Source organism: Semicossyphus pulcher, unplaced genomic scaffold (genome assembly GCF_022749685.1).
Source record: "Semicossyphus pulcher isolate SPU_LCO1_2020_fin unplaced genomic scaffold, fSemPul1.0.p SCAF_19, whole genome shotgun sequence".
In the NCBI taxonomy this organism is placed as follows: Eukaryota; Metazoa; Chordata; class Actinopteri; order Labriformes; family Labridae; genus Semicossyphus; species Semicossyphus pulcher.
In genome coordinates, this window is record NW_027211692.1 from 14,325,291 (window position 1) to 14,348,277 (window position 22,987).

The 22,987-nt window shown below is 42.7% G+C and overlaps 1 protein-coding gene across 1 annotated transcript in view; it reads left to right on the top strand.

Annotated features, from left to right (window-relative positions):
- Positions 1 to 22,987, top strand: part of rsrc1 (arginine/serine-rich coiled-coil 1) — a 122,666-nt gene that overhangs the window by 42,331 nt on the left and 57,348 nt on the right. Inside the window, exons 5-6 of the mRNA XM_069668872.1 lie at positions 3,965 to 4,001; positions 16,284 to 16,335. Coding sequence (XP_069524973.1) covers positions 3,965 to 4,001; positions 16,284 to 16,335 — 89 coding nt within the window. The remainder of the gene's footprint in view (positions 1 to 3,964; positions 4,002 to 16,283; positions 16,336 to 22,987) is intronic.

Consider the following 22,987-nt stretch of genomic DNA (forward strand, 5'->3'; position numbering starts at 1 on the left):
TACAAACATCTTTCTTATCAAACTCAGTGAGGGAGCGGTTTAACATTACTTTCTCTTTGACGAGCCTTTCACCTAAAGCAACTTACATTCAGAGGACAATTTGGGATTTAGTTTCTTGCTCAAGGTCACGTAAACAGACAGAGCGTAGGATTGGACCATCAGCCTGCGGAGCTATGAGAGCACCCAGTTATCCAAATACAATCGTTGAATAGTGAGACTACATCTTACGCACTATTACACAATATTCATATTCAAACGTACTATTTAATGTGCCAAAAGTACAGTGACCTCACTGCCATGCCTTCTCACAGCATCACCAATCGCTGTCTTCCCGTGTCTTCCCTCCATCTCTCCCTCCCCTGCTGTGTGCCGGAGCTATAATGTGCTCCTATGGTTGTAGTGAGCAAGCCACAGTGTCTCTGAGGCCTTGTGCTACACCACCATTACTATCTGGCTTGCCTCCACTACAAATTGGATGAACAGGCACTGACACATTTTCAATATTATTACATTAAACCAAGTGGATTTTGATTGATAACCTAATATTGGCCTAATGCAAAACATCAATCATGGCAAGTATATTAATTATTTAATATTGTGGCGTAATTCAGAAATCGATGTGTGAAGGCACAGAGAGCGGAGGGAGGGAGGGAGGGAGAGATAAGGAGAAAAGGAAAGCTCTGTCCCTGAAGACCTCGGCAGATTATATGATGTTTTGAAAAGAGAGATGAGGATGTAAAGTGTGTGTGTGTGTGTGTGTGTGTGTCAGCTGTGTGCCTCTAATGGATAGAGCGATCCCCCTGGCCCTGGTGCGGACAGTGCTGCCGGACAGCTTGCCCTTGATAGAGTCAAGACAACAGATGACAGAGCGGGAGATTAAATGCAACTGAAGAGCTTCATAAAGGTTGGATCGCAAAAATAAAAGAGGGAGAAAAAAAAGATGTGGTCGTAAAACGGAGTGAAAGGGAAGAAAGGGGGGGAGAAAAAAGCGAGGGGGGAATGAGTGGAGGAGGAGGGATCGAGCGCTGCGTCTCCCCTGTGTTAGATTGTTTCTCACTAATTGCGCTTCATTAGCGGATTACACACACTGTCACCACGGTAACAAATGTCTTGCTGTCTGGTTGCGGAGTGCCCGTCATGTATAATGAATGTGGCGGGGTGTTTGTCACAATGTAATGTAATTACAGCGAGATGAAGTTTGCCTTAAGTGGTTGAGTTGTCTGCTTGTGGCTCACTGACAGAGCACACAATAAACAAGGAAACATCCCAAAAACATTTTTTATTCTTTCCTGTTGTTTACTTACTTTTGTTTCTAGCATTTCTGTTACTCCTTCATTACATTATTTATAATGGTGATGATGTGGGAACAGCTTATGTTGTGGTAAAACCCATTGTGCTGTAGGGCTTCTAACTGATGGATGGATGGAGGGAGGAACAGAGGGACAGTGGGATGGGCAGTGGGATTGTAGCTATTTGAATAAATTTGCAATTGTAATACATTTCAAATTGTTAAAAAATATGTTAACTAATTATTGGTTAATTGTATTGCTGCTTATACTATATTTATTTTAAAAGGGATTTATCTAAAAAAGAATGGGACATAAAGAGATGAAAGCATAGAAGATTTTAAATAGAATTATAATCCTTTAGAATTATGAGAAAGTTTTATAAGACTTAACCGGATAGGACAACAATATAAGATATTTATTAGGATATATAACCCTTGTAGGATTGGCTCCAAAATCAAGAAGAATTTGTAATTGGAATCCATAAAATGAATCACAATGTTTGTTTACAATAAGTTAAAAGTAGAAAAGTCTTTACAGTCACATACATAAAATGTAATGGAGCACAGCAAACAAGTAAGCAACAAAAAGAAAATGGTGATTTCTTGTTGTTTATGGGGTTGCAATAAAAATTGGAAAATGGTGTAGGTTTTTTTGTCATCTGTAAAAAGAAAAACAAGTTCAAAATCAGCTCTTGGGGCTGGTTTAGCTCAGTTGGGAAAGAAGGCGCCCCATACACAGAGGCAGAGTCATTGCTGCATGTGGTCCCCACTTGGGGTGGGACAAAATATCGATACAACAATATATCGTCGTCCTGACTCGTGCAATAGAACTATCCACAGGCTGGCGCCAAATAACGATATTTTTATTTACAAATACAGCATACGCTTATATTCAGATATCGTGTGGTATCATTATATGATTGTCTTGCATCTCTGTATCTGGATATTATAATTATCATTGGCCACGTATCGCGTATCATATCGTATATATTGTATCGTGAGTTACCCTGCAATTCCCACACCTACGCCACTCTCTGCTCACCTCCTGCTTCTTCACTGTCCTATCAATAAAGGCCGAAAAAACAATCTTTAGAAGAAACAAAAAAAAGCACTTTATTACACTTATTGTCTGAAAAGAAGGGCTAGCTAGGCATTGAGGCTAATGAGCTAACGCTGTGTTTTTAAATGAATGTTAGCATTGGTTGAAACCAACACTATTTTATAGCGAGTGTCTATGGTTTATAAGCATTACAGCATGTCGATAAGTTACTTCAAGTTGTATTGGTAATGCTCAATGGCTGAGGATTGTGTCTCAGACAGTCCAACCAGCCGTTAGATGAAGTGTTTGGTATGTTTGGTTTTTAAAGTTATTGGCAAAGCAGAATATCACACAGGTTGGACCATCGTGTTTAACTGTTTGTTTAAATGTTACAGTAAAGTCTTGAAATGTTTTCCGATTTCACAGCGCTATCTCGCCATTGATATGATCTATATGTGTATATCTATAGTAAATGTGACATCATGATGATCCAGTCCCGTTCAATTCTGACTAGAGTTGTGGGCATACCGGGTATGGGACCTGGACGGAGGGATGGATGGATGGATGGATGGATGGAGGTAGAGAGGGGTGGAGGGGATGGATTAGACAGTATGTAATATTAGAGATGGTGTAGATTTACACTGGGATGCTGCTGGCTGCATTAGCAACTGAAGCCTGTCGATAAGCCTTTCTCTGCGCACACACACACACACACACACACACACAGACTCAGAGTGAAACGACACAGCCAGGGTGGAGTTGTCAGTAATGGGGGCCGGAGTTGGATGGGGGGGTGCTGGGATCGGGGATGGGGGCTGTTTGTGTTCTCTTGATCTGTTGATTTCCACTGATGCAAATTTGAAATGTGCCAAAATTGCATCTATTATTTACTGCCAATTTGCTCTTTTAAAAACCGCCCGCCTCCCCCCTCTTCTTCTCCCACTTCGTCGCTCACCATTCTGCCGCCGCTACCCTGATAATCACACACACGCTTTTTTTTTTTTATTAATTCACAGATAATAAGCTCCGAGTTCTTTCTCTGTACTTGGAAATGATTATTATGGCTGCCAGCAGCGAGGTGACAACATTAGTTAACCTCTGTGTGTTGTTGATGCAAACACACACAAATGCACACAGGACATCAATAAAAGGCAACAATCAGGATAATTATTATATATTTTGTACTCAGATTGATTTACTAAAACCTTTTTGATATTCTCCTGATAACTTTCTCTCATCATGATGACTGCAGACTGATTTAACAACTAGCCAGGTGACAGAAAATCAACTATACAAGTCTATAAATTGTTTTTATTCAAGCAAAAATGGTTTCGTCTTCTCAAATGTTCATTCTTTCTGGCTTTCTTTTAATTCTACTCCATATTTTTGGACTGATGGTTGGAAACACGCGACTTACACGCCTTTTGGACGCATTCTTTAAACTACAAACTTAATAATTTCATTGAGAAAATTATACTCAGGAAAAAAAAGAAGGAAAATAATCGTGTTAAAATGATCAGAAATTGGTTCTTCTCCTGTCTGCATATATGTGTGTGTATTTGTATGATCTTTTTATTAAATGACGTTTAGTGTCGGCGCTTTATTTACAGTGGGGGAAATGTGTTGTTGTGTTGCAGGGACGTCGTGAACATCAAAGCAAGACTAGAACATCTGGTAAGTTTTATTTGACATCCCCCCTTTTTATCCCCACACACACACGCACACGCATACACACACTTTGATATCTACATTTCTAATGATACCTCTGGAATTGGAGCTGAATACCTGCAGCTAGCGGGCAGGAAGAGAGAGACAGAGAAAACAGGGATAGAGGGAGGGTAGTGTCTCCCTTAGGGTCCGGTCTAGCTTTGATATTAGCGTTTCATTTATCCCTAATTCCACCCAAACACACACATGCACACACAGCTTTTACACTCTGTTGTCCTTAATTTTTGCATTACATTCTAGTTATTTGGATTTTACGGCATATGTGCATACCTGTTTGCACACGGCAGATCATTTTTTTGTCACATAGACCCACACCCTCCGTCCCACCTTTCTCCCCTCTCCTGTCAGCATGAGGCCTTTCCTCCGTCCTCTCCCATCCATGAATGGAACGCCCACTGGAAACGCTCTCCTGGGACGGCTCTGAAAATTTAATAGCCGACGTTTCCAGCGTTTCTCCCGCTACTTCGCTTTAATACGGGGTCAGAGGGCCGTGCAACAAAGTGAAAAGGTTCTCTCTCCTCTTTTTGGGTGGGAAGGAAGCGAGGTTTTGATGTGCCCCATATTCCAGGGGATGAATTATAGACAGGGGTCAGCGAGGGTCCCGGCTCTCTGTGGATGTCACATGCCCTCCCTCCCTTGCCTCGCTGCATACTAAAGCGCAGCTCCCAGCACCCTACGCAAATGACCCCCCGCCCCACCATGCGCTACGCAAATGACCCTGAATATGCCACATAAATGAGTGACCCTGAAATTCAGACAGTTCGCAGCCACTCTACTTAGATAAAGTTGACCTCAGAATTCAGTGTTGTCATGCTCAGTTGCAGAACTGTTCTTACTTACTGACTGTATTCAGAACTCTGACTGAAGCAGGAATAGACTCCAGATTTTGCCTCTATTTCTTCACCACTTGCATTCAAATTTTGTCCAGTTTCAGCCAAAGTTCATTCATAATTATTACATTTACAACTATAAAACAATTATTAATTATTAAGTAGCGATGCACGATATTATCGGCCTGTATCGGTATCTGCAGATTATATATTCCACCGATAAAACAACGCTTTAACCTAATGCTATGACATTAAGTCACTGCCTGCGCAAAGTTATCAACAATATACAAATAAAGACTAAAAAGTCAGAAAATTGAGCCAATGAAAAGAAGTTAAACAACTTTCACAACTCTTAACTAGCTAACGGTAAGCTAGAATTCTCGTCATTTTACCGGACTTAACAACATCAAACACGCCGAAAATACACTCGCGGCCAAAGCCGACGCTAACAGAGCGTAGCATAAACATCAGTGCAAAACTAAAGTACATATTCATGGACGCACACACGATGAAAAGAGTCCGTCGGCGGATTCAGTAGACAAGTCCGGGCATCTCACTGTCGCTCTCACTGCCGTGTTTCGCGGGGGATGCTGCATTCAGGTGCGCTCAGAAACGTGAGAGATCAGACACGTCACCTTTTGTACAACGCCTCTTCCGTCAAGCATGAAGAAGGGTGCAAGATGTCTTTGATATGGCAGTTTTTGGCCACTACAATAGGAGTAGGCTTGATATCAATTTCACTACAGGGGAGACTTGATGTTCTCTGCAATTAGGTGGAAAAAAACATGTGCTTATATATCGGTATCGCAATCGGCAGAAAAGGTTGGAAAATATCGGCATATCGGATATTGGCAAAAAATCCAATATCGTGCATCCCTATCACTGAGCTAAATCATTGAATCCTGATTTGAGCATCTGCAACACCAGTGAGACACTGTTTTTCGGCTTTTGCCAATCTGTTTTTGTTCCACTGTGGGATTTTTTTCATGCACAATAAAGCACAAAGATCTCCCTAAGAATTCAAACACTTAATAAAATCACCCACATTAAATATAGTACACAATACAGTAATGTTGTAGTTTGGGGTTTGGAGGAGTCTCTGGGTGGGTCTGGAGGTGTGATTGATGTGGTCCTCTATAAAAGGTTGTGTGAATTATTCAGCAGAGGATTACATGCATAAACAGCATGAATCAATATGTGTATTGGCAGTTATATCTTGGCAGACATTAGGCAGTTTGTGTCTCATGTTGAGATGAGTGTTCCTCTTAAAGGAGAGTGGAGGAATGTGCACTCATTTCCATAAGACACAAGTGAGACTGCAGCAAATGGTGCAGACAAATGCGGTTATACGTAACTTTTTACACACTTCTGTAGCCAAAGTCACCTTGATTTGTACATCTGTGTGTCATATTATCATTTTATACTAATGAACTAAACTGTGGCTGTGTAATGTAGATCGTCATTTATACAATAATGTCCTTGCTGCGATTGCACATATGAGTGTATTTGTCGTGTTAGCTTTCTTAGCAGGGGTTGCTGCAGCCAGTTTGCACATGCATGTCTTGTTTTTGCATTAAGTACACCTATAGGGATTGATTATAACATGTTTGCATTATTGCTTAGGGTAGCTCAGGAGTTAAACTTACACATTTACACAAATGTGCACCAGTGCATTGAGTGTTTTGAATTTATGGGTGTGTTGATGCTTATGAGAGAGATTGCACCCCTGTCGTCAGCTGCCTGGGGAGCGCAAGACTCTGATTACGATTCGGGACGGAGAGCGGTAAATAAAGGAGCCGGTCTCCCTCTGAGGTAGAGTTACCGGGCTGTTTGAAATGTTGTTTCCCTCTATACCTCACACATATCTCCCTGTGGCTTTCTAAACAGGCGTTTATGACTCTCTGTTGATGTGCTGTGCGTAAGATTAGCGCCTGAACCGTGTGGAAACATCACATCACCGTGTCTCAAAGTCATATCCTTGAGTCCTGGCTTGTTTTAATTTCTCACAGATGACTCTTCAGTCGTGATATTAATTTAAATACTTTGCAATAGTAGCCAGTAACAGTTTCATTGTTTACTCCTAACAAGTACAACTTTTCACGCTGATGTGACAATCAAGCTCGTGTTCAAATAATTCTCACGCTTGATTTTTCATGATGAATGCTAACGTTACCTCCTGCTGTTACGTTAGCAGTCTGACTGAATGACTGCTGCAGTAATTAGGTGGGCAATTAAGATTTATGTGGTCTGAGGTTTGTTTTATTGTTCCTGTTTGTTTTGTTTTTCGTATTTCAGCAGATCGACTGAACGCGTATCAGTAGCAAAGCAGAAAAACAGGCTGTAGTTAATTGCTCCCAGTGCTCTGCGTTAGTTTCTGCTTTTGTACATACACACATGTTCATCCAAGCGCGCACACACGACTACCCACACACACACACAACTTTGAGTTGGAGGATTCCTTGCTCTGGGAGAAAGCGAAAGCAGTGGCCTACAGCAGCTAATCAGTCCACATGCACGGCTTCTTAGAGAGAAAGAAGAAAGCCAGCAGCTCAATCAATACACGAGGAATCAGCCTCATCAGGACTTCTGGCTCAATCAGCAGCTGGACCCATCGTGCTACCACGCACAGCGCCCGGGGAGGGATGGAAGAAGAGAGAGGAAGAGGGAGAACAGAGGAGCGAGGGAGGTAGACGTCATCAGTCCTGGGTTTTCGGAGGAGGGAAGGATGGTTTTCAGACAAGTGCAGGGCTGCAGGTTGAGCTGAGGTCACCATTCACAAGCAACTGAAGTGTGTAATAGCTCAAGTAGGTCTCTTGTAAAAGCATTAAGAAGGTTTTGTTTAATTGATTAATTTTCCAGGTCCGAAAATTAACTAACATCTTAAAATGTTGTCATCATAAGATACATAATGTGTCTTCCTATATCAAGTTATTTTGTAACAAAGCCATTAAGTGTTTCTGCACTATCCACAATCCAAAATTGATCCTCTAAGTGTTAAAGGTTGTGCAGTAACTTAGCAGGATTTGTTGTACCTGCACATTTTCTCCTTCCAGCTGAAAAACCACATCACTCTCTTTGTCAGATCCACTGCCAGAGAAATTCTTCTTGATTCTTCTGGTACTTTTGCCCAGTGTTACTTTTGGCAGCTATTTTAAATTTAGTCTGAGTGTTAAGATGAAGATGCTTTAAGTTTTAGTCTCATTTTTACCCTTCTATAGTTTAAGTCTAGTTTTAGTCGACGACAACTCAAAACATTTCAGTCAGTTTTAGTCAATAAAAAAATCATCACATTTAAGTCTTCACATTAAGTCAAAACGTTTTCTCTCTTGAGAAAATGTGACCGCCCTCTTACAGTCTCCCTCCTCTCTTTTTTACCTGTTTGCTTCATGTAAAAATGAAGACTTTAGATGTCTGGGATCATCCAATAAGAACGATGAGGACACAGCATAAAGATGACCTTTTTTGCTGCTGTTTAACACTGGAAATTTCCACATTGCAGGATCAATAAAGGTTTTGTTATTCTTTTCATCATCGCTTCTCATTGAAACATACTGACTGAAGCGGACAGCGATGATCGCTCCCTTTTGTCCGAAAGAAGCGTCAAATGACGCATTAATCGCCACTTTTTCTGAGAGCGTGCACAGAGCCTGGAGCAGAAAGCCTGAGTCTACACAGAAAGTTCATAACCACCTTCGTGATGCCCGTTATCTCTTACAGATGATTGAGGCTTTTAAATATCATTGATTTAAATGTCCGACAGCCCACCACTAACAATTTAGTCTTGTCTCGTCTCGTTAATGAAAACATACGTGTCGTCAGAGTTTTTACTCTCAAAGATCTATTTTTAGCTTGTCAACGAACAGTTTTTATCATAATTTTGGTTGAAGAAATTAAAACTTTAGTAATGCTTTAAGCTAAGTTGATGCTAAGTATATCAGTAATTCAAATTATTGCTCGCCAAATCATTGGCCTTTAAAGCCTTCCATGGGTAGTTTCTCTATTACTAGAAAAGGGCAGCAATTTAATATAAAACAATTTCATTGCTCTCAGGATGGTGAAGACTTACTTTTTGAGTAAGTTAAGCTTGTGGAGAGCAAAGTAAGAAAAAACATGATATTTTATTATCATTTTATGAACAAATATTGTACATATACATCAAACATTTTTTCATGCAAAGATGCAAAAAAACACACGTTTGTGTTATCCAAAAACGAAGCGTAGAAGTAAGGAGTTTCACACGGCTTACTTCAGGGACCGCTGATGCCTCCTCAGTGTCCCTGTGTGAGTTGAAGAGTTTACTGAGGCAGCCTTGTTGGCCCACTGACAGATAAGAAACAGCAGCTGAAGTCAGGACACCAAGAATGTGACCAACCTGGCACCGACCTGAATGTGGCAGCGAGACGACCTGAGTAAAAAAACACGAGAGGCCGAGGAGAGTTCAAAGGTCGGGACGATAACTAACCGTTCCTTCTCTTTGTTCTGCTTCTGTCTGCGTCGTCAGGCTTTAATTATCTCATTAGACACTTTCTCTTTATCTCTCACTGTATCTCTTCCTTTGTGTTCCTTTGTCACCGTCTCTTTTTCCTCTCTAATATGATTGTATAGGATAAAGAGGTGGAAACAGCTCAGGGAGAAAGAGAGGGAGATTCTATGCAGATAAAGGAGGGGAAGGAGAAGGGGGGGGTGTTGATAATCTGCAAACAGATTTCCATGCTTATTACACTAATGATTTCATGATATTTGATGTGTCGGCGGGGGTTGGGAGGATGTGGAAGCACGGGTGGAAGAGGGGTGGGGTGGGGTGGTCCTTTTTCTCTCTCTCATCTCGACGCGCGGCTAAATGATGGAGTAATTTGAGTGACCTCTGACTTGGGGAAGGCCCCGCCGTAATTGCATGTCATTCTGGCGGGGGAAAAGAAGAGAGGGGGGGGCCTCCACAAAATCCCCCTCCCTCCGTCTTTCCCTCATCACTTGTTCCTCCGTGTCTCCTTCTCATGTGTCCCCCATCACTGTCTCATCACTGCGTCTTTTGTCGCCTGAGTGTTTCCAAAAAGAAAACACCCCCCCCTCCCCAAACAAAAAAGAAAGATTGCATTAATTTCCAAATGATGATATTACATTAAGCGCGGAGATCTCATATATCAAAACGTGAGAACTACTCCCTTACTGTATGTGCTTCATCTTAATGGTATCGCTGGATGTCAAGGGCATGGAGGAAATTAAATCGGAAAGTGCAGATAGACCAAAGAAGATATTATCTCTGGATGATTGCAGTTTTGATAGGTATTCCAGTGAATTTCATTTTCTCCGGATGGGGAGAAGATGAGTTAGCCTGCACATTTGCTCATTTTTCTTCTACATGATTTATGTGAGTTGAGTATAAAACTCCCCCCCCTCACACACACACACCCTTCCTTCAGCCTCCCCCCTTTATCAGGGAATACATGCATGCACACACACATACACATGCACATGTAGGAGTAAATTACTGCCTTTGAGGTGCATGTTGGCCGGGGCAGTTAATGCGAGTGTGCGCATGCTTCTTGTATGCAGGCAAACTGCAGTGCATGTGCATGTGTGTGTTTGTGTGTGCGAGATAGCAGCAGAGCCATCAGCGGGAATGATTCCAGGGAGACGGGGGGGGGAGTGTCATTACTCAGACTTGTTTACATTCTAAATACGTAATGAAATCTTGTTGGTAATAATGACGGGAATAAAAGTTTGGGAAATTGTAAAAGTGGTGAAGTTTGAGAAATGAGCCCCGGCCTGTGAAATAGCATTTGGGGGCAGGAAACGACATTATTATGCAGTGCTCCTGCCTGCCTGAGACATGAAGATGAACTGCTGGCGGGCCATAAAATGCTGTTAGCCCTAGCCTGAAGTATGGCACATTGTAAAAGAGCCCTGATCCCATATTGCCATTATATATAAAAGTATAGCCATACACAACATTATTTTTCATATAAGATGAGCTCAGATGCAGCGGCCCAGGCCCCCCAAATACATACACTGATAGGCAGATTTCCCCCCCCCTTCTTATAAAAAATATAAATAAACATATTGCCATGGAACCCATCTCTGCCCTGATCTTATAGACCTCGATATTAAAAACAGAAATATTGCATTTTCTAGGGGCTCTGTTTTCCCCTGTCCTCTTTTGGGTATGGGATATATGTGTGTGTTTGTTTGAGGGGAGGCGGGAGGGAGGCGGAGAGGAGGAAGAGGAGATGAGGAGGAGGCCCGAGCGGAGTGCAACAAATGAAAGAAAATGGAAACAGATGAAGACTTTAAAAATATAATGACATGAATATTGAGCATATCAGCTCCAGCATAGAGAGAGTCAGCTGAGGTGGGCGTGTGTGTGTGTTTATATTGAAACTGTTTATTGACAGATAATGATGGGTACAGTGGCGCAATTAAGATTAATGTTACAGTAGATGGACTGAAGATGTCATTGAAGTCCCATGTTGCTCAAGTTAGGGTTTTGGAGACACTTGAGACTGTCAGGGGAGTTCACTGGAAGCCATTTCTCACCGATGCAGTCGCTCGTTCGTTCATTTAGATTCTTCACTTTTTAGGTGACAGGAAAGTAACTCATGACAAACGTCCCCGGCCTCGAGCATTCACCTCCTTAATAAAACTTCAGTTTGTCTGTTGACCTTGAGCTGTTGGGTCTGTTAAACTTTCCCCAATGTTTTTTTTTGGTTCTTAATGCTTACAATTGGTGAACGACATTTAAAAGACTGCGTGTAATTAAGCAATATCACACGAGAGGGAGGGATGTTGTACGAAATATTATCACCTGTGGCTGAATCACAGCCGTTATGATATTCACTCAACATCACAACCTCCAGTGTGATATTGCTTTTACAACAGTAACACAAGCAGCAAATAGTAGTAAACTTATTTTAGTAAAGTAAATTATTTTTTGCTCCACCAACGCAACTAGTTCCACAACTTAACTGAAACTGGACTTTTGTTGCCAAGCAACCCAAACATTCTCCTGCACCCTGTCTAGATCAGCTGTTTTTTATCATGTACATTTATCTGTTTTAATTCATCATCAACCAGTGAAATAAGAGTCTGCTGTGTGATTCAGAGGTACCAGCTTCATTAATGTAGACATACACGCTCTGCTGTGATGTTACTTAACAGTATTCAGAACATGTGGCTGAGGCGGAGTGATACACAGAGTGAAAAGTCCCAGTGATGTAGTACTCTATATCGCCACTCATGGAATGCTATTGTCTGATCAGATTACTTGGTCAGAAGTAACTGTTGTATAACCTGGCTTATCCACGCTCCAAGAAACAACCTACACAATCCTTACATTTATTGATCTTTAATAATACTTAAAATTGTTATCGACGAATTGAATGTTTACACTAATGAATTATTTTTGTAAATTAGCACCTTAATGGGCACACTATACTGGACTGGGGTCGCCGGTATAGCTCACTGGTTAATCACACAGAGGCTTTAGTTCTCGATGCGGCAGCCCCAGGTTCGACTCCCACCCTCGGCCCTTTGCCGTGTGTCAGCCCCACTCTCTTCCCCTGTTTCCACACTATCCACTGTCCTCTCTCTCAATAAAGGCATAAAAGGCCAACACATAAGAAATGTATTCGACTTTGAACCATTTAAAGTCACTTAGAATTAGATGAATATCTGTTTTATCTCCTCATATTGCTTTGAAATAATGTAAAAAATAGTTATATACTTTAATAATAATAATAATACACTGAAAACTATACATATTTTTAATCATTTATGACTGTAGGTTTAAAATTACACTATAAATAAAACCTTTTTATATAAATCGATTAATCGATTCTTCCAAATGCTTTTAATATTTCATGACACATCCTTTCACAAAATACCTACTTCTTAACTTTTCTCTGTACCATATTCTGTGCACTCTGCGCATACAGTACTGCTCATTCTGTAGAGTCGTATCAGAGTTGAGCTGCACTGTCTTTGCCCCTCAGAGCTGCCTGTGCGATGATCGGTCACTGTGTCTGCAGGTTCCAGAGCTCTGCTCGTCATCAGGACGACCAGCAGCGCTTCACTCTCTCTCTCTTTCTTACAGTTTCTATCAACACCTCTGGTTCCACCGTGCCCCGCCCTCTTTCCTTTAGTCTGTTTCCCACTTCCTTAACTTTTCGGTCGAGTCTCACCTGTGCCTGGAATTGACTGTAACTGAATGTGGTTAAAAGAGGTGTGTCCTTCTTTCTGCTCAGTCATGACTGAAGTTGTTGCGTAGTATGAAAGAGGGATTAAATCATTTATTGAGACAGCAGTCTGACCGTCTGACCACAGCCTGGCCACAGAGAGCCTCTCTGACGTGCTCTGCTTCGTTGCGCCTGCTCTAACAGGCATTTATTCATCTACTGACCCATCATGCTTTGCTTTGTCTGGTCGGCCTCAGGCCTAATAACAATAATAATACTCTCTTGGACCAGGGCAAGACTACAAATAGATGAAATTTCCCGCATGCTGTACCTCATTATAAACAGCGTAGCATTGTTTCTACTAAGCAGAGTGAGGGTTGTTTATTTTTCTAATGGGATGTGTTTATTTTTGACTAATGGGACGGACGCCGGGCACTTAGGCTCGGCTACGCGTGTCTTGGAGTGTCCGTCAACGCTGTGCTGAGGTAAGAGAACAAGCTGGAGGCCGACTACGAGCCGACTTCCTGTTACATGCACAGCAAAAGTTAAGGCCATGTGTGATCTTGTCTGTCTCTGGTCCCTTCTATTATCATATCATTTTTTTTATTTCTTCCACACCCTCTTCCCTCCTCCTTTTTCTTTGCCATACTTAAAAAAATAAAAGCATCTTTTTCCGTCTTGTCTTTGGTCCCCCTCTGCCTCCTTCCCCTTTCCTCACAGTGTGATAATCTAACATAACACATCCTATAAGGAACACGCACACACACACACCCAGCCCCTCTCTCGGTGTCTCATGTTTGTTTGTGAGCGTCGGAAAAGGCGCGGTTCTAATTGAGGGGCAAAGCCACTTCAGATGTGGCGGGTGCCTCTCTCCCAGTGGGGGGAACACAGATCCGCCTCTGGGGAGCACAATTAACGCCTTTTTATTGTTTACTAATGAATTACACGCAGAGGAAGCAGGCACGCATACAATGCTTTATGTGTGTGTGTGCGTGCGGACTTGTGTGTGTGGTTTCTTTGTCATAATGTTTACTTATTTGTGAGCTGACTTCTAAGTACCTTTCACATGGCTTTTGATGATGATTTGATATTAATTAGCCTGTTTCAGCCTCCTAGAAGGACAAAGATGTCTCTTATTTTTACCAGTTTCTGCCTCTCCTTCTACATTTATTTGAAGGTAATTCAATGCAAAATCACACGCGGCATAAAACTTGTAAAAATGTCGCACAAGTTTTAGGAAACAGGATTTTTTGACATCAATGTTTGGTGTCTTAAAAAGCTTGTTGTTTCGGAGCATCAGTTTTCTTCCCTGTGAGATTCAGTGTCGTATTACCCACAGCTGGCAGGACTGTGTGTGTGTTTGTGTGTGCGTGCATTGAGGATGCATGGTCTTACGCATGCCTCTAGGCCAATGTAAACAAATGCTAATGTAATTACAGAGGGGGGCGTCGTAATAAACTGTAACTAAGATGATTGCACAGCACACAATGATCAGGTTAGTTAAGCTGTGCTGCGTTATTGCTTTAAACGACGGCTTGCACCGAGACCGATTTCTGCGTCGATGTAATTGTCGGGCAGGCCGAGCCCCGTTCAATTTAACAGGGTTTGAATTATACCCAGGGCTTTTATTTTGTAGGATGCAATACTTCCTTATTCTGTAAAACAGTTCCGGTAGAGGAAAAGACGCCAAAAAAGCAGGAAAAATAGACCCCAATCACTTCTTCATGAGAGCTAATGGAAAGTGTGTGTGTGTGTGTGTGGGCGAAGGCCTCAAGTGTTCCTCCTCGTCTCGGGTATAATAGTGATTAGTAATTTCAGCTGTCGAGCGGTGCCAGTCAGTGTGAGCGTGATCCACTGTGTCACCTGCTACAGGGGATACACACACACACACACATGTGCGCACACACACACATCCATGTTGCATTAAGTGTGCGTCAGTCTGTCTGCAGTGCCTTGATGTGCGTTCCATCCATGCTACAGCACCCTGACATCGCTGCATTAAAGGGGGTCATTATATTTCCCCGGCTGCCATCGAAAAAGTGACGTTTTTACAAAGTGACACGTTTACAGTTTGATAAATCAGATTTTTTTTTTTTTTGGGAAGGGGCGGGGAGCCGGGATAAGGAATTGTGGGAGGAAGGAGGAGGAGGAGGAGGGAGAGAAAAGCGCTGCCTGTCAGCGTCGCCCCGGCCCTGTCGTCTAAATGATGCTCCCAGGCAGCGGATTCAGATCCCATCCCCATTAGCATTTAATTTCTCTCTAATCCTACACACGGGCTCCACCGCTGCATCGTAACGAGGGCCGCCGTGCCTCCGCAGACGCTGGAAAAACCTCCGAGAGCAATCTGCAGCGCGCTCGCCTTTTTTTACAGCGCGGCGCCCTGTCGTAGCCATCATTCTTCCTTGACAATTAAGACCCTCAAATCTAATAGCAGTGATATTGGAATTACAGCAAGGCCCTTTTGAGGGCATGTCAGGAAAAAGGGCTGCACCTCCCAATACAGCTGTCAAAGCATAAGGCCCTCCCCCCCGATCGTGCTCGCTAAGCGTTTCTGATGCACACACACACACACACACACACACACACACAGTATGGGAAGGGGAATATGTTGAGTCTTTTGGCTGTGATCTCTGTAAAATGTGCTCTCAGTGCCCTCTTATCCAACTCTCCAAAGACTTGTTACAGCAGCTTTTGTTTTCTCTCTTCTCTCTCTCTCTCCCTCTTTGTCTCTAAATTTCTCTTCATCTTCTCCTCATTGATTCTCCCTGGTGTGTCAGGGATGTTGTTGCTTTCTGTTTTTCACGAGCGGGGCTCTTACAGACGACTACGCTGCTAGATTGGTGAAGTTGTCCCCTGGTGCTCCGCGAGGACAGTTTAAAGGAACATTCGCTCAAATGGTTGCAGTTAAAGACGATCAGGGGTAAAATATATTTCCGCCTAAGGGACCCAGCAGTTTTAGAGTGAGATTACACCAATAACTGCGCTTTGTGATATTTCAGGCAGCAGGGTGGTAAAGTAAACAGGTAGATCATCCTTTGAGCCTCTGTGTTAACAAGTGTCTGTCCTGCTTTATGTGTCCTGCTTCTTCAACATGAAGAACCCCGTGACCCCTGACCTCTGTCCATGTAGAATGAACAAATCCTTGTAGAAGTCGCATTAAATATTCCATTATTATTATACATGTACTCATTATTGTCTTTTGTTGCCTGTCTTTTCCTTTTCCGCAGACTCCAGCAGAGCAGGCTAAAGTTCGGATGCATATGGTCCTCCAGGCTGCAGGTAGGGATGACTCTCCTGTTCCACTCCCTTCTGTCTCTTTGTGTCACAGTGTGGTTCAGAACGGTTGCCATGCTCTCACACTTGCCAATTGTGGCCACTCGCTCATTCAAGGGATGGTAACTTGAAGGCTGTGTGTGAGAGGACTGTGCAGAGCCTCAGTGTGAAGTCTGCCTCACTGAATAACAGGCAGAGATAGGGCGTTTCTGTCTCTATACTTTCAGCAATGTTACTGATATTGGCCTTAATGGCTCTAAGGCTGGTTGGTCGGTCCACCACTTTTCCGATACAAAATGTAACACAGTGATGTTGCTAGGTACGCGTCCTGCGTCTCAATACATTGTGAACAAGACCTGTAGTGAAACTCGTGTTAAAATCACAGTAATCTGTATGGGAAACCTTGCTGTCAGAGCGCCGCTGTTTCAACCCTCTGCACATCTAATCAGCGCAGAGGAGATTGCGTGTACGCAGTCTCGCGACATGCTGTTAGTTAAGCCGCAACAACTAGCCAGTCACCACGGATTTCATTTCAACAATTAAGGATACGAACTTTGTAGTGGTTAACAAACTCACGTTTCCATCGCTCACGTTCGGTTCACTTCCCAATGGCGGCCTCAGTTTTCTGATGCTCAGACGACGTCTGCGCATATATCCTGTTATCGCTCACTATGCAGTACTATTAATCATTGACAAATGCTATGGACTTGATTTACATTCAGGCTGCTCAGAATGCACCACAAACATATCGGCATCATTTTATTATATTTTCTTATTTTATGTTTTGAAGTTTTTGAAGTTACATTTTTGTGATAAAAATCACGATTGACTCAGTTCATTTTCTGATCACTCATAATCACTCATAATCACAAATCATTTGATTTAGTAGATGTTCAGACTTTTGCTAACAGTTCATTTTGAACATACGTGAATATATCTGTTCATTCTAACAGTATCATGCCAACATCAAACATGAGTTTGACACAATTTCTCAGAACCAAAAAATTTATTGGGGATCCTCTCAAATCACCACTCGTGGGTTCCAAGGACTCACTACATTGAAAACCTATCAACATCACTGGTAACATATCAGTTTATGAAACGACAGATGGTTTAATTCATAAATATGCCTCTGTGATATTACAGAGGATCTGCAGTACAGCCAGTGTTTACATTATATCTACTGTATGATCATATATATATTGTCATAACAAACTGAAACATATTTCTATGCTTATTATTTGGTCATTTATTTCCTTTTTTTTTTTTTAAAGAAACTTTTTGTACTGTGTAGACATTTAGTGCAAGTATCCGGATTTTAACAAAGCCTTGAAAGTTTGAGAAATGCTTCATTATAGGCTTTATATTTTTAAGGTTCAGAATATTATTGAATTCACACATATTTAAAAAAGCTTGATTTTCAACACTATCTGGTGTTTCATTTACACAATGATCTTGTTAACCAAAGATCTTCTAATATTGTAAATGGAGCAACCCTCTTGTCATATTGTTGTCTCCTGATGTCTCTCATGAGATGTAGAATGGGGCTTGAATGGGTCTCATAAAACGAAGCATTTTTCCATTTAACACTGTGTCGAGTTTAAACCTGTTATTATGATGGTGACGGTCTCAGAACATCATGTAAACTCTATTTTTACATAATAATATTTATTAGTTTTATTTATGAGTAAATGATAAGATCTGGAAATCTTTGGTTTGGGTACTTTTACTCTTAGAATGTTGCCCGACTCATGAGGTATGACTAGCTCTAGCAGAGCACCACTTAAAGGTGCTGATTTACACGCGAAGCCTGAGATAACTCCTTAAACGCCCCTTTAACACTGCTGGTTCAAGGCGGTATTATTACGCCTCGTCTTTTACGAAAAAAGGCACAGAGGCGGAATGGTGGGGCAAATATTTCAGCCTCTGAGCTGGCATCGGACGTAGTAACAGAGGTGAAACGGCGCCAGTGTAAACGGCGTAGCCAACAGGACGGAACAGCGGCGTATTTTTTGTTAACTTGCCTTTTGCTTCCCCGACGGCAGAATGCTCTGTATGGCGGCAAAGCTTGGTTCAATGTAAAATGGCAAAGGCTGCAAAACGGCACAACACCTGTGCTCTACACTAAACATCCTACTGTATATTCCAGTGATAACCCAACACTTATCTGTTCCATTAGTGATGGAAAGCTTCATTAACTTCAAGAATACGTAGAACTATAACATATCAGGAAATAAATGAAAAAAATAATACGATTTTCGCAGCCCCACCACACACATGTTCCTGCACTGGGCTGGGACTGAACCACACTCACTCTCTTACTTGTTTCCCCACACACACACACAAACACACACAGCCTCCCAGCTCCCCTCCCGTCCCTGCACACACACCACAATCTCACACACACACAGACAAATGCATACACACACAGTCTCCTGCCCTCCACTTTGAGTGCTTCTGGGCCCATATTCACTGCAGCTTAATTTCAAACACTCCTCCCAGTACATAAGTCATAGATGTCACCATGCACGCCGTGTATATATTCCAGTGTGTATTCGAGGGGTAGAGTTGCGAGCCAGATGTGACAGGCTGAGATTGACTGTGGAGAAAGATGTCTTCATGTTTACAGTCATGCACGCACACACACACACGCACGGCCGCAGCACTTCAGAACAGGGCTCTAATTTCACCACAGGAAATATATGAAAGAAGCAGGCATCTATACATCATCTATAAAGCACCCAGCAGCCACACAGCTACATGCTGAAGGCTCGTTCGGGCTGCTGTTGGCCGCACAACAAGCCTGCAAAACCCCACTGACTTTGTAAGGTGCATTTTACATACTTTTTAAAACTTTTAATTAAGCTAGTTTTGTTTACATGCCTGATTTATGGAGTGGAGGAATATTTAACTTTAACTGATTTATAAAAGTTTTCCCTTGCTTAATTATGTTTTCTGTTCTAAATAAGACCCCACACACTCCCTGCACTGCCACCTCCAGGCTAGCCTTGCACTAATGGTGCTGAAGCATCATAAAATCGAGCATGTGTCTCTGAGTGCAGCGGGCCAGACCCCGGTGCACACGCAGACTTAAAGCCAAACGGGGGACGACAGGAGAGGCTTTAATGCCCTGGACGTGTCTCTGCTTTTCCTCTCTCTCTCCTGGAGGCTTCCACAAGAACAGGTTTATGGCGCCGTCAGAGATTGTCTCCACCGGAGAGCCAACGACGCTGGCTGATGTTCAGTTAAATACAAACGACAAGAAGTTTATATTTGGTACTTGGGAGTGATTTATCTCTTATTCCAGCCTTGTTTTCTGCTGGCTTTCCTTTGTCGACGAGTGCCCACGCTAATTTAAATCATGTTAGTGTAATTAGAAATATTAGGGATATTTTCTTCCCTCTGACCCCACAGCTGCTGAGTCTCTTGCAGCCAAATCTTCTAAATTCATCCCTCTTATATCTCCTCGTATTCTTTCCATTTGCTTTCCTCTTGTCGCTCTCCGTCTTTGTTCCAGTGTTGTTAGCGGACGGAGTGATGCAGGGATGGAGGGCGAGAAGGAAGCAGCAGATGTTGGGAGGTTGTGTGAATGTTAATGTCCTGACGTAGCTGTGGAGCTTAAGCCTCCTCCTCCTCCTCCTCCGCCTTCCCTCCGTTCCTCTCTGAGCGCCCGCCAGGCTTTCTCTCTCGGGGTCTCCTGACATCCTTAAAGCCCGTGGCTCTCCACTCCTCTCCTCTTCTCCGCTCTCTTCCACCTCTTTCTCCCCCATTCCCCTCCCTCTCTCTCCCTCCTTTTGTGCGTCTATGGACTCTCTCTAGTCAGTAGAGAGCAGATCATCCCATGGCTAAAGCGGCTCAGGCCTTTGTGTTGGGGGGCTCTGTGGACCTGTAATGAGCCCCCTCGGCTGGCCCGCTGGCCTGCTTAGCGCTCACTGGGGGCTTTGAGAGTGTGTGTGTGTGTGTGTGTGGAGTGGGATGAGGAGGTGAGAGAGGAGGAGGGCAACACTGGCCCCCAATGAAAGAGCTGGATGGATATGTTTATGGGTCACTTCCTGCTTGGCCTACATATCAAACACACACACATGCACACACACAAACACACACACACACACACACATACTACACCTCATTTCCAAGACAAACTCGCTCACTAATTTCTTCATTAAGTGAATGATTTTCACAATTATATTACTTGTAACTTTGATTAATATTATTCACATGACAGAAGTAAACAGGCCTTTTTATTGTCAGAATATGCATAAATATATACATGGGATGCATACATTTAACATTAGAATATAATCATATTATTATTTTTTCTGACATATTTGACTCAAAGAATCTGATGATTATTTTCCATAAAAACTGATCAGTTCTTTGTCAATAAAAATGTCTCTTAATGGTAAGAATCAAAGTGTTTTGAAAAGCCCTCAATGCCTTGTTTCGTCCATATCCCAAAAATATTTAGTATCCTGCTATAGACGAGGAAAGAAACCAGAAAATATTCACATTAAAGAAGCTGAAATAAGATTTTTCTGTCCCCTTAAAAATAACCCAAACTGATAGTTTATCAAAGTAGTCGATAGGTAGTTGCAGCTCGTCTCTTGAAAATTGCAGGTTAAAGATTCTGTCGTTAATCTTCAGTGCTTGTCCCTCGTAGGCTTCCTTATCTCAGCCTGCATTACCAAATTGCAGTTAAACCTCTTGCACAGGTTGAGGAAGTTAAGCACTTTTTTTTTTAATTAAACACAAGATACATGTGTCATTATACTAAGGATAAACCCCTCCCCTTGTTTCCTTATCCAAATACTTATAAGCCTCTTTCCCACTGGTTAAAAAACCCGCTAACACCCGGCTTTTTTGCTTAGTGGGAAAGGTTACAATCGGGTCGAATGACTCTGCAGTAAACCAGGGTAATTATCGCCTGGGCAATGATGGGATCACAAAACCCGGGTCGACACGCTAATCTCCGCCCCCTTTCCGGTGCGATGCTATGACGCGCATTGAAGTTCCGGCCGCTGTTGCGTAAAAACAGAAGAACAACATACGACCACAAATTTGTTATTTGTTTCGTGCAAGATGCAGCAACACTGGCTAGACAGCGAGGTGAGAGAGCTTCTTCTGATCCGAGGGGAAGTTTGTTGTTCGCCCCTGCTTCCGGCGCGTTTGTGAAGTCAGACGGTGACGCAGCAGAAAAGAGACGGAAAGGTGTATACTTCACTGGCAATGGGAAACAATCTGCATTTATTAGCGAGTCTTCCCGGGTCTGAAAACCCTGAATCAACGCGCTAATTTTGGTGGGAAAGGTGTAATAATTACCCTAACCTACCCAATCAGCATTGCCAACTTGAACAGACCCAGGCTTCGTTCATGCAAGCTAATACTACCTACCCTACTGCATGGCTTCTACTGGCCCCCACATCTGAATTAAACACACAAGAGAAAAATATAGAGATGAGGATAGAGAGAAGAGTTTGTGTTAGAAAGATGACGGGGAAGGCAGAGCCAGGGAGAGGTGCCCTGTCTGGGGATAGTGCTCACCCCCGCTGGAAATCGTGGGACAGTATAGAGGGGATGTCACAGCAGAAAGTGTCAGAGTTTCCTCCATATGGGACCCTCGGTGTGTTCAGTGCATCTGTATCTGCTCTCTTTCTCTTGTGTATTTGAAACCTGAGTGAGCACCTATTCAAAGACCTCTTTTACCTTTTGTCACCAGGACACACAGAGGACATTTGTTCCTCTGCAGTCTCAGCAGTTTTTCTACAATCTAAACTAAAGCGATCACAAAAGAAAATACTTTTATTCATCCATATATACCTCCATGCAGCCACACACACACATACACACACAGCAACTACGACACCCCTACACATCCATTATACTCTTTCCTTTTCAGCCACTTGCTCACTTCTCTGCTCCTTTCATTGCGGTGTCCATTTCCACTCAAATGAGCATGAGTGCTGTGCGCGGCAGCGGGCCTCTACTTATCCACACGTCAATGGGGAGTGTTTGCAGAACACCCACTAAGGACCTGAGGGCCAGGGGTCATCAAAACCTCCGTCTTCTCCCCGTTTGAACCTTTGACAGCAGCAAAACAAACAATGCTTAAGATCTCATCAGAGGCTTGAACTTGGCGGGGGCTCGCTGGACTGAATTAACTTTCACTATTTAGTTTGTCTAAGTTTGACACCTGGATGGAGGCGGTAGGAGGAAGTATATCAGTATTTGCTTTGTAAGAAGACCCACACAATTACAATTACATCATTGACTGCTGCAATTCCATGACGTATTTTCAAGTACTTAAAGTCTAAAACAGAGTGCAAAGACGCAACTATACTTCCTGATGTACAACTATTTCACTTATTGGGATAAATTCAGACTTTTGCGATGTGTTTATTGTGAATGCTCATATTGTGATTTATGTGCAGCCCTAATACTGACCCACCAGGACACCATATGTAACTACATTAAAGGAAATGATCAGACATGTCTCTCCTCCTTTCCTGCAGGTCTGTGATGCTGCACGTTGCCTCATGTCTGTACGAGTGTCTCACTTGTTTGTGTCTGTAACTTTCCTGTCTGTTTATATCAGCTCTCTGATCGAGTGACGGATATAACGAGGGAAAAGGGTGGGGGTGGGGGTGAGTGGGGTTAGCCA